This window comes from Schistocerca nitens, chromosome 12, assembly GCF_023898315.1.
Source record: "Schistocerca nitens isolate TAMUIC-IGC-003100 chromosome 12, iqSchNite1.1, whole genome shotgun sequence".
Classification (NCBI taxonomy): domain Eukaryota; kingdom Metazoa; phylum Arthropoda; class Insecta; order Orthoptera; family Acrididae; genus Schistocerca; species Schistocerca nitens.
Genome location: NC_064625.1, coordinates 29,648,928 through 29,671,759, shown reverse-complemented (window position 1 = coordinate 29,671,759; position 22,832 = coordinate 29,648,928). Strand labels below are relative to the sequence as shown.

Genomic DNA, 22,832 nt, shown 5'->3' with positions numbered 1-22,832 from the left:
GGGGTCCGCGGACCACCTGTTGCGAACCACTGCTCTACATGATCAGAAGTATCCGGACACTTTTTGTGGACACCAATATAGATGTGTCCACACTTCGCCTTTATAACGATGTCAACTCTGCTGTGGACACTTTCAGTGAAGCACCTTGGATGTCTGTGGAGAAATGGCGGCCCATTGTTCCTCAAGAGCCGAAACCAGAGAGGTAGCGATCTAGCACGCTAAGGTCTGGTGGGAAGTCGACGATCTGTCTTATCCCAAAGGTGTTCCATTCGCTTCAGTCTGGAACCGCGCTGCTGCTACGGTCGCAGGTTCGAATCCTGCCTCGGGCATGGATGTGTGTGATGTCCTTAGGTTAGTTAGGTTTAAGTAGTTCTAAGTTCTAGGGGACTGATGACCTCGGATGATAAGTTCCATAGTGCTCAGAGCCATTTGAACCCAAAGGTGTTCCACTGCGTTCAGGTCCGCGTTCTGGGCATGCCAGTCCATCTCAGGAATGTTACTGTCCACCATCCGCCGCCTCACAGACGCTACTTTATGATAGGGAGCATTGTTCGACTGATACAATTTTTTTAATTTTATTTATTTATTTATTGTTCCGTGGGACCAAATTAAGGAGAAATCTCCATGGTCATGGAACGAGTCAATACATAAAATTATAAGACGATAGTAGAAACAGAAAAAATGAAATATAAAAAACATATTCAGGCGACAAGTCGTAAGTTTAAATAAAGAAAATCAACAATGCAACACTGGAATTTGCTTAATTTTTTAGCTCTTCCAGGAGCTCCTCGACAGAATAGAAGGAGTGAGCCATGAGGAAACTCTTCAGTTTAGACATAAGACTTTGGGCTACTGCTAAGATTTTTGAGTTCTTGTGCTAGCTTATTGAAAATGGATGCAGCAGCATACTGAGCTCCTTTCTGCACAAGAGTCAAGGAAGTGCATTCCACATGCAGATTTGATTTCTGCCTAGTATTAAGTGAGTGAAAGCTGCTAACTCTTGGGAATAGGCTAATATTGCTAACAACATACAACATTAAAGAAAATATATACTGTGAGGGCAGTGTCAGAATTCCCAGACTTTGAATAGGGGTCGACAAGAGGTTCTCGAACTTACACCACATATAGCTCGAACAGCCCGTTTTTGAGCCGAAAATACCCTTTTTGAATCAGAAGAATTACCCCAAAAAATAATTCCATACGACGTAAGCGTATGAAAATATGCGAAGTAGACTACTTTTCGTGTTGAACTGTCATTTATTTCAGATACTGTTCTAATGGTAAATAAAGCAGCGTTTAGTTTCTGAACAAGATCCTGGACATGGGCTTTCCACAACAGCTTACTATCTATCCGAACGCCTAGGAACTTGACTGTTCCGTCTCGCTTATAATATGCCCATTCTGTCTGATCAAAATATCGGTTCTTGTTGAATTGTGAGTTAGAAACTGTAAAAACTGAGCCTTGCTGTGAATTAGCATCAAATTATTTTCCTCAAGCCACGAACTTATTTCATGAACTACATTATTTGATACTGTTTCAATATTACACACAAGATCCTTCACTACCAAGCTGGTGTCATCAGCAGACAGAAATATTTTTGAATCATCTGTAATACTAGAAGGCATATCATTTATATAAATACTATCTCCGGACTGTTCCTCTACCTTACGCCCTGCATTGTCCTGAAAAATATGTTCGTATTCTCCCGGGTGTACCGTTTTATTAATCGCAGCAGGGCAGGGAGAGGGGGAGGAAGGAAGGGTATGCCTGACACGAACACACCGTAACACTACCTCCCCGTGCTTCACAGTTGCCACTACACATCATGACAGTTAATATTCTCCAACCATTCGCGAAACCCAAACCGTCTCATCGGACTGCCGCAGCAGCAGCAGCAGCTTATTGGTGGTCCAAATGTCTTTCGTGGACTGAGAATGCAGTTCACATTTGATGTTAGTGCTGTATTTGGAGGCAGTACCTGGTTGACTTTGGCTGTTGTATGGGGGAAGCATGCAGACTGCTGTGAACTTTGAGTATAGCAGAGAGTACAGGAGTACTAGCCAAGGTTCCCTATGGTACCTTGGTTCCAGACAAGCCGTTTAATTTGTCTGCGAGAAGAAAGAAGAAGCTGAATGCAGACGAGTATCTGTTTATTTGGGAGAAAGTAGGCAACAACAATTATAAAACAAAAATTAATGGCGACTGTGTGTTGTATTACAGACAACATCGCTGTGAACGAATCATTTCCAGTCATCCACTGCCTAGCTGTATCGCTCTTTACGCCACCTCAAGTGTTGCTTAGCACTGACGACATAAATGTATATCTTGTGAAGACCTGCCGCAGCTTGTACCCCATTCTTGTTCACCCCGCACGCACAGTCACTTTACTGGCCAGACCCCTGGTTGCACTCTGAAACTCACGTGTGTTTCCCCCTATTCCGCTCGCTACAACATTCTCTAAGTGTCAAGAAAAGGTGGAGGATATCAAAAAAGCCATTTACAGATATTTTGCTCAGACACTAACTGATTTTTACCGAGCGAGGTGGCGCAGTGGTTAGACACTGGACTCGCATTCGGGAGGACGACGGTTCAATCCCGCGTCCGGCCATCCTGATTTAGGTTTTCCGTGATTTCCCTAAATCGCTCCAGGCAAATGCCGGGATGGTTCCTTTCAAAGGGCACGGCCGCCTTCCTTCCCTGTCCTTCCCTAATCCGATGAGACCGATGACCTCGCTGTCTGGTCTCCTTCCCCAACACAACCAACCAACCATCCAACTGATTTTTATCGATCTAGTATTGAAAATTTGCACACTAGATGGCAAAAGGTTGCCGATAACGAGTATGATTGCATCACTGAATGAAAATAAATACTTGTTATCAATTTATCTGTTTAAATTTAATGCATTACTTTCCGGTCTCCCTAACAGAGATTCAGGAAACATCCCTGAACGATGTTTTCTGTGTATCTGATGGAATTACATTTTCCTTGAGATATATGAGTCTCAACTTAATCTTCGATAATAACAGAAACTGAGGAAATGAATTGAAATTCGTGGTACAGACAGGAATTGAACCCAGGTATCCTGGTTACCCGGCAGATGTTCTATCCATTACAGCACCAGAGCGGTATAGGTTGCACAGCTGAACGGATGACACTAGTCCACTACCCTCCCTAACACGGACTTGAGTTCACCACTTCAACGTCTTTCCCCCTCCTTAAATCGGCAGTGGCGTGATTATCACAACAAGAAAGAAGGAGAGAGGAACAACGGGAACGATTGAGAAGAGTGGAGAGTTTCAAGTACCTAGAAAGCCTGATACAGGAAGATTGAAAAAACGACAGAGAAATAAACTAGCGGGGCAGAAAAGCAGAAGCATATCGGAAGAGTGCCAGAAGCCTGGTATGGAGCAAGGATGGACCCCAAATCAGTAAAAAAGTTACATACCGGTCATATTATGTCCCGATCCTGACATATGTATCAGAAGCCTGGGTTATGAAAGGAAGAGAGAAAAGCAAAGTACAAGCTAGAGAGATGAAATTTTTGAGAAACAGTATTGGAGTGACAAAGATAAACAGCATCAACTAAAACTTCCGGGCTGAATTGCCGTGGTCCATATATAAAACTACTTCTCCTTCCTGACGTTTCGTTGCCGGCTGCGGGCAACATCTTCTGAGGTGAGTCGGCGACTGGCTGCTAGGCGCTGGTGGTCCCGCTTATATAGAGCGCTTAGATGGCGACACCACTCGTCACGTGCTTTCGACTTTAAAACTATCTCTGGCTAGTGCCATCTCTCTCGATTACAGGTAATCGATTGTCACTTCGTTGGTACAAGGTCGACCGCCATATCTTGTCTAATTTTAATCCTCCTTCTTTTCTATTAAAATTATTTCCGTGCTTGTAGATCTCTATAGCTTCTCTATACATGCGGGTATAATAATGTGAGGTCCTAGCTATCACGTTTGTCTCACTAAATTTTATTTCGTTATCACCGTCTTTGAAAACGTGTTCCGCTGCGGCTGATTTGTCAACCTGTCCCCATCTACAGTTCCCTTTGTGTTCTGTTAGGCGGGTATTAACGCTCCTTCTAGTTGTTCCAATATAAACCATGCTCCAGCTACACGGAATTTTATACACACCTGGGGTAGCTAAGGGGTGTCGTGCGTCTTTCACCGATCTTAAACTTTCACTAATTTTCTTGGTAGGTCGAAAGATTGTCTCCACTAGAAACTTGGCCAAAACTTTAACAATACGGTCCGTGATGTTATGAATAAATGGAAGAAAAACTTTTCCAGCCGACGGTTGTTGTCACTTTTCTTCTAGGGTGGAGTGCTCGATCTATTTCCTTGTCAGTGTACCCATTTCTCTTGAAAGCTGTTCGCAAATGGCTTAATTGATCTTGCAAGTAAATTGGCTCACAGATGTTATTAGCTCTGTCCACTAAAGTTTTTATGACTCCTCTCTTCTGCCTAGGATGATGATTCGAATCCTTATGTAGGTAACGATCGGTGTGTGTCCAAAAAATTTAGTTGTCCTGAGAGGCACCCACATGCCTTGCTCATACTGTGGCATCAAGCAGTCAGGCCTGCAAGATGAGTGGTCTGCCAAGCGAGTGGATTCATTCTTATTTATCGAGTAACATGAACTCTCGTACTCACAATTAAGTTACAAATTATCCTCCTGTATGAATATTACGCAACGGAAATGCACATCTGACTATCAGTAATTTACAGAACTCTGACTGTTCACTACGCACTGGCAATACCACATTTTCTTTCTTATTTAACGGCATGGATCAACACGTGGCCATCGCACTGAATATGAATGGCGCACACATTATAAATTCTGGATATCATGACAACATACAATTCGAAGAAAAAGGCCACCAATCTTTTTCTTTTCACTATCTTATTTATTCTGATAAATTCTATAACCTAAACACACAAATTCCATAACCTACAACAATAACACATTAGAAATTCCGCCCAGTGGGCATGGCTTTACATTGGTGATTCTCTACCTTATTGTCTCGTAATTATTTAACGCTACAGTGCACTTTCTGGATAGGATGGTGGATCTTTTTCTATATCTCACACTTCGACTCTCACAACCATCATCACGAAACTTTCCTCCAGACCGAGCGGTACAAAAGGAACATGCATAACCCACTACCTCTGAAACTACCTTGCTACTCTCCCATGCAAACCACACATACTTAAATTTCATGAAATACATCACACCGGCAACATACAATACAAAACAAGGAATAGTGACAACGTTATAATCCCATCACCTTCAGGTTTCCCACTTCAATTACTATTTATCCCAGTTTCACACGACACTGCCCCACTTCGTAACTTTTCTTTCCTACTACGAACTCTGGACGATATATGCACGTCTTCCTGTGCAATGCAAGCCAAGTGGCGTTGCTGGATAGACGGCTGGCTGACCTTGCTTCTCTCTCAGAGTATTATAGTTTGAATCAAGCGTCACATGGAAGCAAAACACGCAAAGTAATATTAAGAACATATTCATCACACACGCGAGTCCTCAACTGATACCATGGACGAGTACTTCTCTTTATCCTTTGTCTCATACACAGATTGAGACTCACACAGTACTCACCACGTGGAAGTACTCGTCTCTAATTTCAAGTCCTGCACACGCCATTTCTTAAATATTTCCAACCTATAGTACACACGCTAGTAATTCAGTTTAACTTAAGCACTCGGAAGTATTTCAACTTATTGCTACGCGTGGTTTCATTGTGACCGTTGGTCACTTCCGAAGATTACTACGATCCCATTAATATTACCTGTCTGACATTTAATTCTCCCCACAAAAGTTCCTGAAATAGAGAAATTATTATTCTAAACTACTCTTAAGTATTTCACATGCATACCATGTCTCCACTCTTTTGTCCTCACGGAGCATGCCTAAGACAGGTCTTACCAACACTAGATCCAGCGGCAGAGTGCTGAAACATGGCCGTTCTTCAGGTTCTCTCGCACCTCTGCCGAAGTGGGGGAGCACCTTGCTACCGTATTGGTCAGCCACATTTCATGCGCTCAAAGCTCAGGTAAATTTCATCTCTTTGGTCCCACCAAAGGTGGCCAAAGGATCGTCTCAAAGATGATCATATATTCACATTCCACTATCTGCGGTTAGCAGACGACCATACATTCATTCATTTCACAGATCTCACCAAACTGGATGTAGGGATTTATTTTGTGGGAGTGCACATGTGATCAATTAAATAAATAAATTGTCATTTTTTCCTACACTGGTATCCAGCTTCGCTGTATTAATTGAAATTGAGTTATTTTTACAAAAAATGTGTTGTTCTGACAAGAATAATGAAGTATGTTGTACCTGTTTTCAATGTCGGGCGGTACTGTACCCTTTCAGTCCATTACTCTCTTTCTCCATGGCGAGCCGGCCGAAGTGGCCGTGCGGTTAAAGGCGCTGCAGTCTGGAACCGCAAGACCGCTACGGTCGCAGGTTCGAATCCTGCCTCGGGCATGGATGTTTGTGATGTCCTTAGGTTAGTTAGGTTTAACTAGTTCTAAGTTCTAGGGGACTAATGACCTCAGCAGTTGAGTCCCATAGTGCTCAGAGCCATTTGAACCAACCATCTCCATGGCGAATTGTATCTTTGGATTTAAACTGTTTATGTGCACCAAAAAATCACTCAGTTCCCCTTCAGCATGATTCCATATCACAAAGGTGTCATCCAAGACAGAGAAACCAAGGCTGAGAAGGTATGGACACGTTAAGAGAATGGAGGAGAAGAGGATACCCAGGCAGACACACGAGATGGAAATGGAAGGAAAGAGACTGAGGAAGACAGAGAGACAGATGGCTGAAAGGAGTGGAGGAATGCGTCCAGAAGAAAAGAGAAGACTAGCCCAAGGTGGAGAGATGGTGGCAAGACAGAAGACAATGGAAGAGGCCTATGTTCCATACAGACCCGGTCAGAGGCTGCAAACTATCCAAGATGATGATGATGATGATGATGATGATGATGATGATGATGATGATGATGATATCGGCAGTATTGCCGAGGCTCTCTGGTACTGGAATAACACCCTGCCGTCACGGTGGTGTAATGGCTAGCACCTCTATGTAGCAAGAAGGGGAGCCGTATTCAAGTCTGGCCGTGACACAAATTTTAATTCATTTCTTCAGCTTCTATCATTATATGAAATAAAGTTTCCTGTGGAGTCGGGGTTTACACACTAGAGGCGGAGACGTTTTGCTGACAGCGCTGTTTACTCTGTGTGCCTGCAGACTGCGTAACGGTGACTTCGGAGGGAGGCCAGTTCTTCTACAAGGCGGGCCCGCCCCCGCCGCCCCCGCACGGCGTCCTGACGCCCGGCGCCGCCCCCGAGGTGCCGGTGTGCGGCGTCTACCTGCTGGCAGACCCCGACAGGGCCATCGAGGTGCACTTCGACTTCCTGGACGTTCCCTGCGAGACCGGAGGGCTCGTCTCGGTGAGTACGCGCAACACGACGTACGCCACAATACAGTTAACTACGCACAGCTGCGCCGCGCGGTTCTGGAAAGTTTGTTACATCTCTACTCAAAAGTTGTTAAATTTTGTTAGGCCACATCGCTGTCCCACTGTGAACAGTATTGGCTCTAGATTTTCTGCGACTTCCACTATGACAAGAATACACTAAGTTGATGAAAGTCATGGAGTAGCTACACGCACATACAGGGTGGTCCATTGATAGCGATCCGGCCAAATATCTCACGAAATAAGCATCAAACGAAAAAACTACAAAGAACGAAACTCGTCTGGCTTGAAGGGGGAAACCAGATGGCGCTATGGTTGGCCTGCTAGATGGCGCTACCATAGGTCAAACGGATATCAACTGCGTTTTTTAAAATAGCAACCCCAATTTTTTATTACGTATTCGTGAAGTACGTAAATAAATATGAATGTTTTAGTTGGACCACTTTTTTAGCTTTGTGATGGATGACGCTGTAATAGTCACAAACGTATAAGTACGTGGTATCACGTAACATTCCGCCAGTGCGGACGGTATTTGCTTCGTGATACATTACCCGTGTTAAAATGGACCGTTTACCAATTGCGGAAAAGGTCTATATCGTGTTGATGTATGGCTATTGTGATCAAAATGCCCAACGGGCGTGTGCTACGTATGCTGCTCGGTATCCTGGACGACATCATCCAAGTGTCCGGACCGTTCGCCGGATAGATGCGTTATTTCAGGAAACAGGAAATGTTCAGCCACATGTGAAACCTCAACCACGACCTGCAACAACTTATGATGCCCAAGTAGGTGTTTTAGCTGCTTTCGCGGCTAAATAGCACATCAGCAGCACACAAATTGCGCGAGAATCGGGAATCTCAAAAACGTCCGTGTTGAGAATGCTACATCAACATCTATTGCACCCGTACCATATTTCTATGCACCAGGAATTGCATAGGGGACGACTTTGAACGTCGTGTACAGTTCTGCCACTGGGCACAAGAGAAATTACGGGACGATGACAGATTTTTTTGCACGCTTTCTATTTAGCGACTAAGCGTCATTCAGCAACCGGCATATTACGCACTATTGGGCAACGGAAAATCCACGATGGGGGAGACAAGTGCAACATCAGCGACCTTGACGGGTTAATGTATGGTGCGGCATTATGGGAGGAAGGATAACTTGCCCACATTTTATGGATGGCAATCTAAATGGTGCAATGTATGCTGACTTCCTACGTAATGTCCTACAGATGTTACTACAAGATATTTCACTGCATAACAGATTGGCGATGTACTTCCAACATGATGGATGTCCGGCACATAGCTCGCGTGCGGTTTAAGTGGTATGGAATAGCATATTTCATGACAGGTGGATTGGTCGTCGAAGCACCATACCGTGACCCGTACGTTCACCGGATGTGACGTCCCCGGATTCCTTTCCGTGGGGAAAGTTGAAGGATATTTGCCATCGTGATCCACCGACAACGCCTGACAACAGGCGTCAGCGCATTGTCAGTGCATGTGCGAACATTACGGAAGGCGAACTACTCGCTGCTGAGAGGAATGACGTTACACGTATTGCCAAATGCATTGAGGTTGACGTACAACATTTTGAGCATTTATTGCATTAACGTGGTGTTTATAGGTAAAGACTCTGTAACAGCATGCGTTTTCAGAAATGATAAGTTCACAAAGGTACATGTATCACATTGGAACAACCAAAATAAAATGTTTAAACGTACCTACGTTCTGTATTTTAATTTAAAAAACCTACCTGTTACCAACTGTTCGTCTAAAATTGCAAGCCATGTTTGTGACTATTACAGCGCCACCTATCACAAATCGAAAAAAGTGGTCCAACTAAAACATTCATATTTCTTTACGTACTACACGAATATATGATAAAAAATGGGGGTTCCTATTTAAAAAAACGCAGTTGGTATTCGTTTGACCTATGGCAGCGCCATCTAGCGGGCTAACCATAGCGCCATCTGGTTTCCCCCTTCAAGCTGGACGAGTTTCGTTCTTTGTAGCTTTTTCGTTTGACGATTATTTCGTGAAATATTTGGAGCGGTCACGATCAATGGACCACGCTGTATACAAAGGGCGGTAGTATCGCATACACAAGGCATTAAAGGGCACTGTATTGGCGGATCTGATACCTGTACTCAGGTGATTCGTGTGAAAAGCTTCGCGACGTGATTATTACCACTCGACGGCAGTCAACAGACTTTGAACGCGAAGTGGTAGTTGGAGTTACACGCATGGGAGATTTCATTTCGGAATTCGTTAGAGAAGTCAGTATTCCGAGATCGACAGCGTCAAGAATGTGCCGCGAATACCAGATTTCAGGCATTACCTTTAACCACAGGCAGCGCAGTAGCGGACGTCCTTCACATAACAACCGAGAGCAGCGGCGTTTGCTAGAGTTGCCAGTTCTAATAAGCAAGCAACACTGCGTGAAATACTCGCAGAAGTCAATGTGGGACGTACGACGAACCTATTTGTCATGACAGTGCGGCGAAATTTGGAGTTAATGGGCTGTGGCAGCAGACGACCGATGCCGGTGCCTTTCCTAACATCACGACATCGCCTGCAGCGCCTCTCCTGGTCTCGTGACCATATTGCTTGCATCATAGACGGCTGGAAAACCGTGGCCTGGTCAGATAAGTCCCGATTTGAGTTATTAAGAGCTGATGGTAGGGTTGGAGTGTGGTGCAGACCCCACGAAACCGTGTAGCCAGGATGTCAACCATACACAAGCTGGTCGTGGCTCCACAACAATTTTATGGAGAAAGCAAAACACACAAATTATGTTGTACGTAGCCGAAAAAAAATCACAACATCGAGAAAGAGTTGTGAGAAATACATCACTGGCCATTAAAATTGCTACACCACGAAGATGACTTTGACCCATAGAGCGCATATTATTTGTGACGAAAGCAATCTACAAGATGAACTTCCCCACTTACAAAGAGTCTTCGAAGACAATAGGTACTCCCCACAGCAAATACAGAGGGCACTGAAAATGAGATCGAAAGAGGGCACAAAGCAGAAGAATACGAAGAAACCTTTAAATCAATGGCCTTCCTGCCATATGTCGGTAGCCTCTCATCAAAAATAGGACGGATTCTCAACAGACACAAAGTAAAATTCATTTTTCTTCCTCCACCAAAGACAGCTGCACTCGTCAAAGATGCTCCGAAAATCTGGAGTTTACAAAATTCCATGTGAATGTGGCCTTTCTTACATTGGACAAACAACTTTTACTGTCCAACCAAGATGTGCAGAACACCGGAGCTACACACGACTTTTACAACCTAACAAGTCGGCGGTGGCAGAGCACTGTATTGACACTGGTCACAGTATATTGTATGACACATCGAAATTCTGGCAACTACACTACTGGCCATTAAAATTGCTACACCACGAAGATGACGTGCTACAGACACGAAATTTAACCCACAGGAAGTAGATGTTGTGATATGCAAATTATTAGCTTCTCAGAGCATTCACACAAGGTTGGCGCAGGCGGCGACACCTACAACGTCCTGACATGACGAAAGTTTCCAACCGATTTCTCATACACGAACAACAATTGACCGGCGTTGCCTGGTGAAACGTTGTTGTGATGCCTCGTGTAAGGAGGAGAAATGCGTTGGTCGAGATCCAGTGACTGTTAACAGAATATGGAATCGGTGGGTTCAGGAGGGTAATACGGAACGCCGTGCTTGATACCAACGGCCTCGTATCACTAGCAGACGAGATGACAGGCATCTTATCCGCATGGCTGTAACGGATCGTGCAGCCACGTCTCGATCCCTGAGTCAGCAGATGGGGCATTTGCAAGACAACAACCATCTGCACGAACAGTTCGGCGACGTTTGCAGCAGCATGGACTATCAGCTCGGAGACCGTGGCTGCGGTTACCCTTGACGCTGCATCACAGACAGGAGCGCCTGCGATGGTGTACTCAACGACGAACCTGGGTGCACGAATGGCAAAACGTCATTTTTTTTTCGTATGAATCCAGGTTCTGTTTACAGCATCATGATGGTCGCATCCGTGTTTGGCGACATCGCGGTGAACGCACATTGGAAGCGGTATTCGTCATTGCCATACTGGCGTGTCACTCTGCGTGATGGTATGGGGTGCCATTGGTTACACGTCTCGGTCACCTCTTGTTCGCACTGACGGCACTTTGAACAGTGGACGTTACATTTCAGATGTTTTACGACCCGTGGCTCTACCCTTCATTCGATCCCTCTGAAACCCTACATTTCAGCAGGATAATGCACGGCCGCATGCCGCATATTGCAGGTCCTGTACGGGCGTTTCTGGATAGAGAAAATGTTCGACTGCTGCCCTGGCCAGCGCATTCTCCAGATCTCTCACCAATTGAAAACGTCTGGTCAATAGTGGCCGAGCAACTGGTAACAAAACTACATTTTTCTCACCATTGCACAAATATAAATAGATTATTTCTTATTTGTCTGTAACTGACAGGTCGGATTTTTCAGATAATTGTATATTATAATATGCAAACATAACTGAATTCATATTCATAAAAAGTCCGATTAGAAAAAGAATGCTATAAAGTAAAAATGAAAAATAGTGATAAAATCATGTGACAAAAGAATAGAAACAAAAATTACATTTAAAACGATTAATTGACTAAAATTGATGGTCGAGGTACTTTTGATAAAGATTTAAAAATCAAAAAATGTTATTGCACCCTATGATGTACGGATCCATAACCACCTGCGTGCAAAGCTGTTATCCTGTCCAGTACGCCACGGATTTGAACTAGGTCATGTAACTTTCTCTAACGCTATTAAGTATTACACTAAATTCTGAATTTTTTTTCATCGATTACTCGCGAACGAGGACCCACCAGGCTGAATGACTGCAGTGTGTCATACCTGGGATCTTAACCTACATCACCGTATAGACAGTTTCAAAAACCCGGTCGCACCGCTGGCGACTTCCCCTTGTTAGTCTAATTACAGCGCAATCAGATCCATTTTCCTCCCTGCGCTTTATGCAAGAGTGGAACGAGAAGAAACCGTAATAATTGGTGCAGTGGGGAGCAGCCTGTGACATGTACTTCGCAGCGGTTTGTTAAGTTTAGATACAGATGAACCGCACGGTCCTTTGCTATATGGTCAGTTGTTCCTTTGTTTGCGTGATACCAATGAATGTAATTGGTAAAGGTAACGCACCTGTATTAGCTAACTCCACAGCTGACGGGCAGCGCGGCTGATTGCCTTGCGGAAGATCCGGTTTCGATTGCCGGTACTGCCATGGATTTTGCCTTGGGAGGACTGGAACGTGATGCTCTGAGCCTCACGATTGTACTTGTGAAGTAGCAGCTTTAGGTCTCTAAAACTGACAACAGCCGGGAGAGCAGTGTGCTAACCCCACACCCGTGCATATGACATCCAATGACGCCAGTGGTGGAGGACGACATGGCAGTCGATCGGTGCCGACGTGCTCGCCAAGACTTTTGCATGGAATTTACGATGTAGCCCAGGCTTACCCCTGTAGTCACGGCTACCCGCTGCACAGACGTGGTCGGCAAATTGCCTGTGCTCTGGCTCTGCAGGCGTCACTCGTTTGACAGACCCAGACGTCAACAGTAGAGCAGGCACGGCGTGTCCACAACAAGCTGGTTTGTGTTCGAAACGTGCCTGTCTGTTTTGAAGTGTATCAACACCCGACACAAGAGCTGTTGTTAAAATATCGAACCAGCGATATTTTTTCCATCGATATATTAATATCGAAACGGCAATATCGAGAGTCGATATTTTTATTTGCTAATATAATTTTTTTTCGCAATTTCCGATAAATATTTTAAGTTGGTCTTTCGGAACATAATTTTACCTTCAGTATGTGAAGAAGTGTTACTACTTTTTGAGCTTTTATCACGTCCTATCATTCTCTTTGACTGTGTGAAGGAAGTATACAAGGCACAAAGAATAATTCTTAACGCAACTTGTGTGCTATTTCTTCACATCGGCGTGTTTCAGAAACAGTTTCTGAAACTGATGAATAAAAATCTAAATGACAAGACTGGTCTTTGCTGTGGGCTGAGAGACGTGAGGGGAAATGCTAACGTAATCGGCGCTCGGGGCTACCAAAAGAAACTGTAACGTTCAACTTCTCCACGTAATTTTGACACTACAATCGCTAGGTCGCTGGAATTTGCAGGAATGGGGAAACAGGCAAGTCGACACCCGACAAATCCGGTATGTGACGAAACCGAGCGACGGACCCATCGGACACCTTTGATTGTGCCGCTTACCCTGCAGTTATCATGCTAGCAAAGTGGTTAACACCAGGCCCGAACGGGCATCATTTTCCTTTCAATTCTTGCTCTAATTACAGGCAGGCTGCTAGCTTGTTAATGATCAGAATGTCTAATAATAAATCAATACTTAAATATACAGCTCTAAAACTGACAGCATACTTCCAATGTGCAGCCGTTTTGTTTTCTTTTGTTTTTTTCTTTTTTGTCGTTGGTATGTCGATACTTTCTTCGTCCATACTTTCTTCGTCGATACTTTCTTCGTCGATACTTTCTTCGTCGATACTTTCTTCGTCGATACTTTCTTCGTCGATACTTTCTTCGTCGATACTTTCTTCGTCGATACTTTCTTCGTCGATACTTTCTTCGTCGATACTTTCTTCGTCGATACTTTCTTCGTCGGCGCTTACTTCGTCGGCGCTTTCGTCGTCGGCGCTTTCGTCGTCGGCGCTTTCGTCGTCGGCGCTTTCGTCGTCGGCACTTCCGTCGTCGGCACTTCCGTCGTCGGCACTTTCGTCGTCGGCACTTTCGTCGTCGGCACTTTCGTCGTCGGCACTTTCGTCGTCGGCACTTTCGTCGTCGGCACTTTCGTCGTCGGCACACCGACATATCGATAATATCTTTGATATATCGAGGGCTAAACATGATATTATGCTAAATATCAATATATCAGATTCCCAGTATTTTTAAAAATATCAACCTTTGTAGCTAGCACCACAGAGAAGTGTGGCTCTAACTTCGGCACGAGACATACCAGTTACGAGACGTGCGGCGCCATGGGCAGAAGAGCTACTTTGCCTCTGAAAACACGTGCCAACCGAGTATCGAGGAGATACCACTCCCCCTGGGTGTGTGTTTAGTTCGGGGCCCGGCCATACTCTGGCAGTGCAGTTCGCTGAACCTCTGCAAGGAGTTCTGACTCAGATCGACCATCAGTATCTATAATTCGCGTTTCCAGCAGCAGTCCAATCTGGAAGATAGTTCACCGCGTCCATTACAAGTGACCAAACGTCGGCCAGGGAACTTCGCCTCCTCCAACTGGGCCTCCCGTGGGACCAGTGCTCTAAAACGTATTCTTACGTGAAACTTAGACTGTCAGCTGTAGTTGCCGGCACTCACCGGCCGAAAGGACTTTGATTGTTCGGACTCCACAAACAGGTGGCAGAGGTAACTGATGGCGAGAATTGTTCTGTGACTCCTGCCACCGTCATTTTTTCTTTGAAATTTTAATCTATTGGTTTATAGACTATTTATTCGTGCATGAAGCCGGTATCTGTACAGATACCATTGGTGATCTTGCAGCTCTCGAAGAATGAAATTATAATGAAATCCCCGTTGATATTTATCAACGCCTGTAAGCAGCTAAAGGTCTGGACTTCATTATAATTTCATTAATTTGTTTGCTTTGTACCCATGATAACGAAGGACAATTCGTTTTGTATCCTTATATGTAAGGAGCGATCAAGAAATTTCAGTTTGAGGGCGTTGCTGCAGAGTATACGCAACAAAAATGGTTCAAATGGCTCTGAGGATTATGGGACATAACATCTGAGGTCATCAGTACCCTAGAACTTAGAACTACTTAAACCTTACTAACCTAAGGACATCACACACATCCATGCCCGAGGCAGGATTCGAAGCTGCGACCGTAGCGGTCGCGCAGTTCCTCCAGACTGAAGCGCCTAGAACCGCTCGGCCGCACCGGCCGGCAGTATACGCAAGACACCACAACTTTGATGCTGGAATATAAGCACCAACATGTAGGCAAAGGATTAGTGTCTTTCCCTTGTGGGTACATTGGCGAAGCCTATTTAATTTTTGGCTTTGGACCTCCATTTCTGCATGTTTTTTTAGCCCTTTTTTGGAAAAGTGAACTATGGCGACGTTATTACCAAATGCGTCCAAACAGTAGCAATGTGCTATTATTCTTTTTTTCTTTTCCTTGCTGAAAGGAAAACATCGGTGAAGATCCATCAGAGAGTGAGGAATGTGGACGGGGTAGATTGTCTATAGAAAACTGCTGTTGTGGAATGGTGCGCCAAGTTCCGTCCTGATGGCGATTCGACACGACACACAGGTCGATCTGGGACGCCAGCAAAAGTTACGCCAAATCAAGTGGGGGAATTGCGTGCATATGGAGTACCGTGTCAGTTGTGTGACTGGATTCGTGATTTCCTCTCAGAGAGGTCACAGTTCGTAGTGATGGACGCTAAATCATCGAGTAGAACAGAAGTGATATGTGATATCTGGCGTTCTGCAGGGTAGTGTCATTGGCCCTCTGCTGATCCTGATTTACATAAATGATCTAGGTGATAATTTGTGCAGCCCCCTTAGATTATTTGCAGATGACGCTGTAATTTACCATGTAGTAAAATCATCAGACGTTCAGTTCCAATTACAAAATGATCTAGAGAGAATTTCTGTGTGGTGCGATAAGTGGTAGTTGGCGCTAAACAAAGAAAAGTGCGAGGCCATCCACATGGGTACTACAAGAAATCCGATGAATCTAGGGTATATGATAAACCTCACAAATGTAAGGGCTGTCAGTTCGACTAAAAACCTAGGAATTACAATTACGAGCAACATAAATTGGAAAGACCACATAGATAATATTGTGAGGAAGGCGAAACAAAGACTGCACTTTGTTGGCAGAACACTTAGAAGATGCGACAAACCCACTAAAGAGACAGCCTACATTACACTTGTCCGTCCTCTGCTGGAATATTGCTGCGCGGTGTGGGATCCTTACCAGGTAGGATTGACGGGGGATATCGAAAAAGTGCAAAGAAGGGCTGCTCGTTTCGTGTTATCGTGCAATGGGGGAGAGAGTGTCACTGATATGACACGCGAGTTGGGCTGGCAGTCACTAAAACAAAGGCAGTCTTCTTTGCGGCGAGAACTACTTACGAAATTTCAATCATCAACTTTCTCTTCCGAATGCGAAAATGTTTTGTTGACACCCACCTACGTAGGGAGAAATGATCATCATAATAAAATAAGAGAAATCAGAGCTCAAACGGAAAGATTTAGGTGTTCCTTTTTCCCACGCGCCATTCTAGAGTGGATTGGTAGAGAAGTAGTATGAAAATGGTTCGCCTGGCACTTAGGTGTGAATTGCAGACTAACCATGTAGATGTAGAGACATTCCAGCAGTCGTGCTATAGTCCTCATGTCTCCCCATCCGACTATCACGCCTTCGCCCACTTAAAAAAGGTCTTGAATGGTCGACTATTCCTGTTGGACGAAGATATGCAGACTTCTTCACGCAGCAGGAGACGGTGTTCGGATATCGTCAACCTAGTGCGTCGGTGGAATGATGCCTCGTTACTCACGACAGTTGTGCCTGATTGGCATACCGATTCTGGACTGTACCACCTTCAGACGGAAACTTTTTGTTCACCCCTTATAAATTTTTCCCACTGTGTATGAACTCCAGGGACTGATCGATGAGAGAACTCCGAACAAAACATGTGTAATGAACTTACGTCGGGAAACGCATGGTTTCCATGCTAGAGGCCATTTATTCAGTCATACTCCGTTACAGAGACTGCGGTCTAATACGGTCTATTCCACGGAGCCACAGTTACACTATGCATGGTTTCCTCGTAGAGGGTGGTAGTTCCTCACGCGTCACGCCATAGCGCCCACTCCTGGTAATTGGTAATGTTGTGTCCGATTCACCTCTTGCTGATTGGCCTTGTAGTGGATGTGTTACAGCATTGTACACAAAGGTTTCGTATTCGAGTTGAGAGCTTGCCAATATGGTGTTTACCTCATCTGCATCTATCTACATGGTTACTTTGCAATTCACACTTGAGTGCCTGGCAGAGGGTTCATCGAACCATTTTCACACTACTTCTCTACCACTCCACTCTCCAATGGCGCGTGGGAAAAAGGAACACACAAATCTTTCCATTCGAGCTCTGATTTCTCTTATTTTATTATGATGATCATTTCTCCCTACGTAGTTGGGTGTCAACAAAATATTTTCGCATTAGGAAGAGAAAGTTGGTGATTGAAATTTCGTAAATACATCTAGCTGCAGAGAAAACCACCACTGTTTCAGTCACTGCCATCCCAACTCGTGTATCACATCAATGACGCTCTCACCCCTATTGCGTGATAGCACGAAACGAGCTGCCCTTCTTTGCACTTTTTCTATGTCCTCCGTCAATCCTACCAGGTAAGGATCCCACACCGCGCAGCAATATTCCAGCAGAGAACGGACAAGTGTAATGTAGGCTGTCTCTTCAGTGGGTTTGTTGCATCTTCTAAGTGTTCTGCCAACAAAGCGTAGTCTTTGTTTCGCCTTCCCCACAATGTTATCTATGTGGTCTTTCCAATTTAAGTTGTTGGTAACTGTAATTCCTAGGTATTTAGTCGAATTGACAGTCCTTAGATTTATCCGATTTCTTTTAGTACCCATGTGGATGACCTCGCACTTTTCCCTGTTTAGTGCTAATTACCACTTTTCGCACCACACGGAAATTGTGTCGAGATCATTTTGTAATTGGACTTGATCGTCTATTTTACTATACGGAAAATTATAGCGTCATCTGCAAACAATCTAAGCGGGCTGCTCAGATTATCACCTAGATCATTTATGTAAATCAGGAACAGCGGAGGGCCTATGACACTACCTGGCAGGAAAGCCAGATATAACTTCTTTTCTACTCGACGATTTACTGTCCATCACTACGACCTGTGACCACTCTCAGAGGAAATCACGAATCCAGTCACACAACTGAGGCGATACTCCATATGCGCGCAATTTAATAATCGCTTGTGAGGAACGGTATCAAAAGCCTTCTGCGAATCTAGGAATATGGAATCGATCTGAGATCCCTTGTCGACAGCACTCATTACTTCATGGGAATAAAGAGCTAGCTGTGTTGCACAAGAACGATATTTTCTGAATCCGTGTTGGTTATGTATCAGTACGTCATTTTCTTCAAGGTGATTCATAATGTTCGAGTACAGTATATGCCCCAAAATCCTACTGCAAATTGAGGTCAGTGATATGCGTCTGTAATTCAATAGGTTACTCCTGTTTCCTTTCTTGAATATTGGTGTGACCTGTGCTACTTTCCAGTCTTTAGGAAAGGCAAATAACAACGGGCGGCGGGCAGCGAGGTTGTATCAGGAGACCCATCCCCGCCGAGAACCACCGCAGCATTCAGGGCTTTCAACAGTGTTTTGCCGTTTGTCTGAGACAGGGTCGTTTCAGTAAGCAGGAAATCATCAAGGTCGCACCTAAATTGTTCGGACACCAGACTTGGAGAAAAATGTGATTACCACTGTCGAAGGTGACCGCCGTGTTAGTACCAGGCAGTTTGCCCACCAGTACAGGGTACGCCAGACGACAGTGTGTTACTACCCTTATCACTTACAGCGTGTGCAGGGCTTACTAGCTACAGACTTTCCACATGGGGAGCTGTTTTGTCACTGGTTCCTTCACCAGACAACGCGATTCCGGGATTAGTGTCATCCATCCCATTCACTGATGAGGCCACCTTTACGCGGAGAGGTATCTTCAACTTCCGTAACGGCCATCTGTGGGATAGTATGAAGAACCCACATGGTATGGTGACAGCGAGTAATCAGCAGCGGTGAAGCTGGAAAGTGTGCACCGGGATAACTGGCGACCGTATTTTGGGCCCAGTGTTCCTTCCACTTCGCGTAACGAGGCAGAACTTAAAAAATGGTTCAAAAGGCTCTGAGCACTATGGGACTTAACATCTATGGTCATCAGTCCCCTAGAACGTAGAACTACTTAAACCTAACTAACCTAAGGACATCACACACATCCATGCCCGAGGCAGGATTCGAACCTGCGACCGTAGCGGTCACGCGGTCCCAGACTGAAGCGCCTAGAACCGCACGGCCACAGCGGCCGGCCTCCAGTCAAAAGGACGGACATAAGGTCATGCCACCATACTTTACCACCCACTTCTCAAATGCACCAAGCTACCTCTTTACGCAAACGACGTAACCCCCAAAATTTTTTAAACTAAACATGAAAATACACTTATTTATTCGATAATACTGATAAACACCACGTTCTTCCTTCGCAAGGCTCAGTTCTGCCACCGTTGCCTCTTAAAACATTTACCTCGCCTATGTGACTATCTTTTCAATCTCAATTTTTTTGCGTTTTTTGAACTGCTCGAAGCCTCCTTCCTCGTTCACCAACGGATTCTTACGTTAAGAGGCAAAATTTGTGACAATTTCGGGAACACCACTTTTAGATTCGAAAAACGTACGCTTCCTTTCTTCATCAACATCGATCATTTCACTTACAGGCTGCACTTAATGTCGTCCCTCTCTAAACACTGCTCCCTTAAAACATTTTCAGTATCCGTTCCTTCCTCCTCCATATCTACTCGTATTATACACATTACATCATCAAAACAACCCTCAATTTCGCTATCACCATTAAACAGTTCGTTAAATACTTTCTTCACCCCAGTTTGATCTTTCTTCCCTTCAAGACCTTTTCCTGCTTTTGTAGAGTCTTGTGCCGCAAGGAAGCAAGGGAGAGGATGTTGTTGTGGGTGGCCGGTATCCTCTTTCGACGACACAAATTCACACGTGGATTAATACGGTTCATTATTTACATGAACAGGATACTTAACTTGAATAGAGTCCATGTGTTGTGGTAAAAGCTCACCGCTAAAGGACAGCACACAATACCCAGTCATCACGAGGCAGAGAAAATCCCTGACCCCGCCGGGAATCGAACCCGGGAACCGAGAACGCCACCGCACGACCACGAGCTGCGGACGAGGCAGAACTATCGGTGTTTCTTGCGGCTGATTTTGCCTCCCCTGCTGGAACAAGTGCCTCTGATGATTCGAAGGGTTATGTGGCTGCTACATGATGGTGCTCCAGACCACTTCGCCGTTAACTTCCGGACGCAACTCAATCGTGTCTTCCCTGGTCGATGAATCGGACGAGGCGGTCTACTTGCATGGCCTGCTCGTTCACCGGATGTCAACCCGTGAGATTTCTGGTTATGGGACCACCTCAAAAGTTTCGTGTATGCAGAGCCCATTCCAGATGTGGAGACAATGGAACAGCTTATTCATGCCGCCTTTGACACTGTTCGGATGCAGCCTGATCGATGTGAACGTGTGAGACAGAACATGATACGGCGCATACACCCATGTTTTGAGGCACATGGAAACCATTTTCAACACACAGCTTGTGGCTGCATGGGTCAGCGGGTATTAGAACGCAGTCTCTGTAACAATGTATCATTGAATAAATGGCCTCTAGCATGGAAACTATGCATTTCCGGACATACGTTCATTAGACCTTTTAATGCTCCGTATCCTCTCATCGATCAATCCCTAAAGGGTGGGAAAAAAACACTAATTTGGTGTGTGTGATGTCGTCAGTCATACGACCACACCGCCGCCTGGGAGATCGATCCGCCGGATGCGATTCTCTCGATAAACGGAACAGAAGAACGGCTGTGTCAGCCAAAGAGTACACAGCCAGTCGCAGTACTTATGCTCGCCGCGAGGCCACTTCATTGTGCAACAGGAGAGTAGTGCCGTTCTGCCGGTCTATAGTTCGAAGCCGCGCTCAGTGGTCAACCAGCGCCGATGTTAGTCATGGCCTGGAGCTGTCATTGCTGCCGTCAAGTCTCTGTATCTCAGTTCCAAGTTAGTCTGCAAATTCACCCGACTCGCCATTCAAGATTACGAGAGATTAATTCGTCACTACAAGATCTGTGACTTGTAAATTATGTCATTCTACAGACGCTTAGTCTAGTCGCGTCTTCTATAACTGACAACCAACTGATCATGGATTACAGAAAAGTTAAGTAGTAAATACTTTCTTACTTTGTACTCCTGCTAATTAATTGTGTTTTCCTGTTGTAGTTACCAAGCAATCTTGGCATAGTAGGACTTACGTTTCCATCTCCTTGGCTACCTTATATTTGTCACCTCATGTTGATGGACTCGATTATGGTGGAAGATCGAGTTATTCATGTGGGCTACTATGTAGGACAGCTCAGTTTTCTTTACGTTTTCACGGCACATGTATTATGTGAAAAGTATTCGCTGCTCATTCTGGAGCAACGTGAAGAAGAGGACGTTGCTTCATCGCTTGCTGCAGTTGCCTCTCCATGGTGTCGCCCATCCTGCGTTCTCGTACAACGTACCAGGTGATCAAAAAGTCAGTATAAGTTTTAAAACTGAATAAATCACAGAATAATGTTGATAGAGAGGTACAAATTGACACGCATGCTTGGAATGAAATGGGGTTTTATTCGAACCAAAAAAATACAAAAGTTCAAAAAATGTCCGACAGATGGCGCTCCATCTGATCAGAAAAGCAATAATTAGCATAACAAAGTAAGACAAAGCAAAGATGATGTTCGTTACAGGAAATGCTCAATATGTCCACCATCATTACTCAACAATAGCTGTAGTCGAGGAATAATGTTGTGAACAGCACTGTAAAGCATGTCCGGAGTTATGGTGAGGCATTGGGGTCGGATGTTGTCTTTCAGCATCCATAGAGATGTCGGTCGATCACGATACACTTGCGACTTCAGGTAACCCCAAAGCCAATAATCGCACGGCACGGAGTGACGTCTGGGAATCTGGGAGGCCAAGCATGACGAAAGTGGCGGCTGAGCACACGATCGTCACCAAACGACGCGCGCAAGAGATCTTTCACGCGTCTAGCATTGTGGGGTGGAGCGCCATCCTGCATAAACACCGTACGTTCCAGCAGGTGTTTATCGGCCGGGCTGGGGATGATGCGATTCTGTAACATATCGGCGTACCTCTCTCCCGTCACGGTAGCTGTCCAGTCCCATCTGTCGGACATTTTGTGAACATTGTTCTTTTTTGTTGTTGTTGTTGTTGTTGTTGTAATAAAACCTCATGTCATTCCCAGCATGTGTGTCAATTTTTACCTCTCTATCTACAGTATTCCATGGTTTATTAAGTTTTCAAATTTATACTGACTTTTAGATCACCCGGTGGGTACTGACGGAAATTT

The 22,832-nt window shown here is 44.8% G+C and overlaps 1 protein-coding gene across 1 annotated transcript in view; it reads left to right on the top strand.

Annotated features, from left to right (window-relative positions):
• LOC126215126 (corticotropin-releasing factor-binding protein) overlaps window positions 1-22,832 on the top strand; it is a 1,136,034-nt gene that overhangs the window by 962,739 nt on the left and 150,463 nt on the right. Inside the window, exon 4 of the mRNA XM_049941787.1 lies at window positions 7,291-7,493. Coding sequence (XP_049797744.1) covers window positions 7,291-7,493 — 203 coding nt within the window. The remainder of the gene's footprint in view (window positions 1-7,290; window positions 7,494-22,832) is intronic.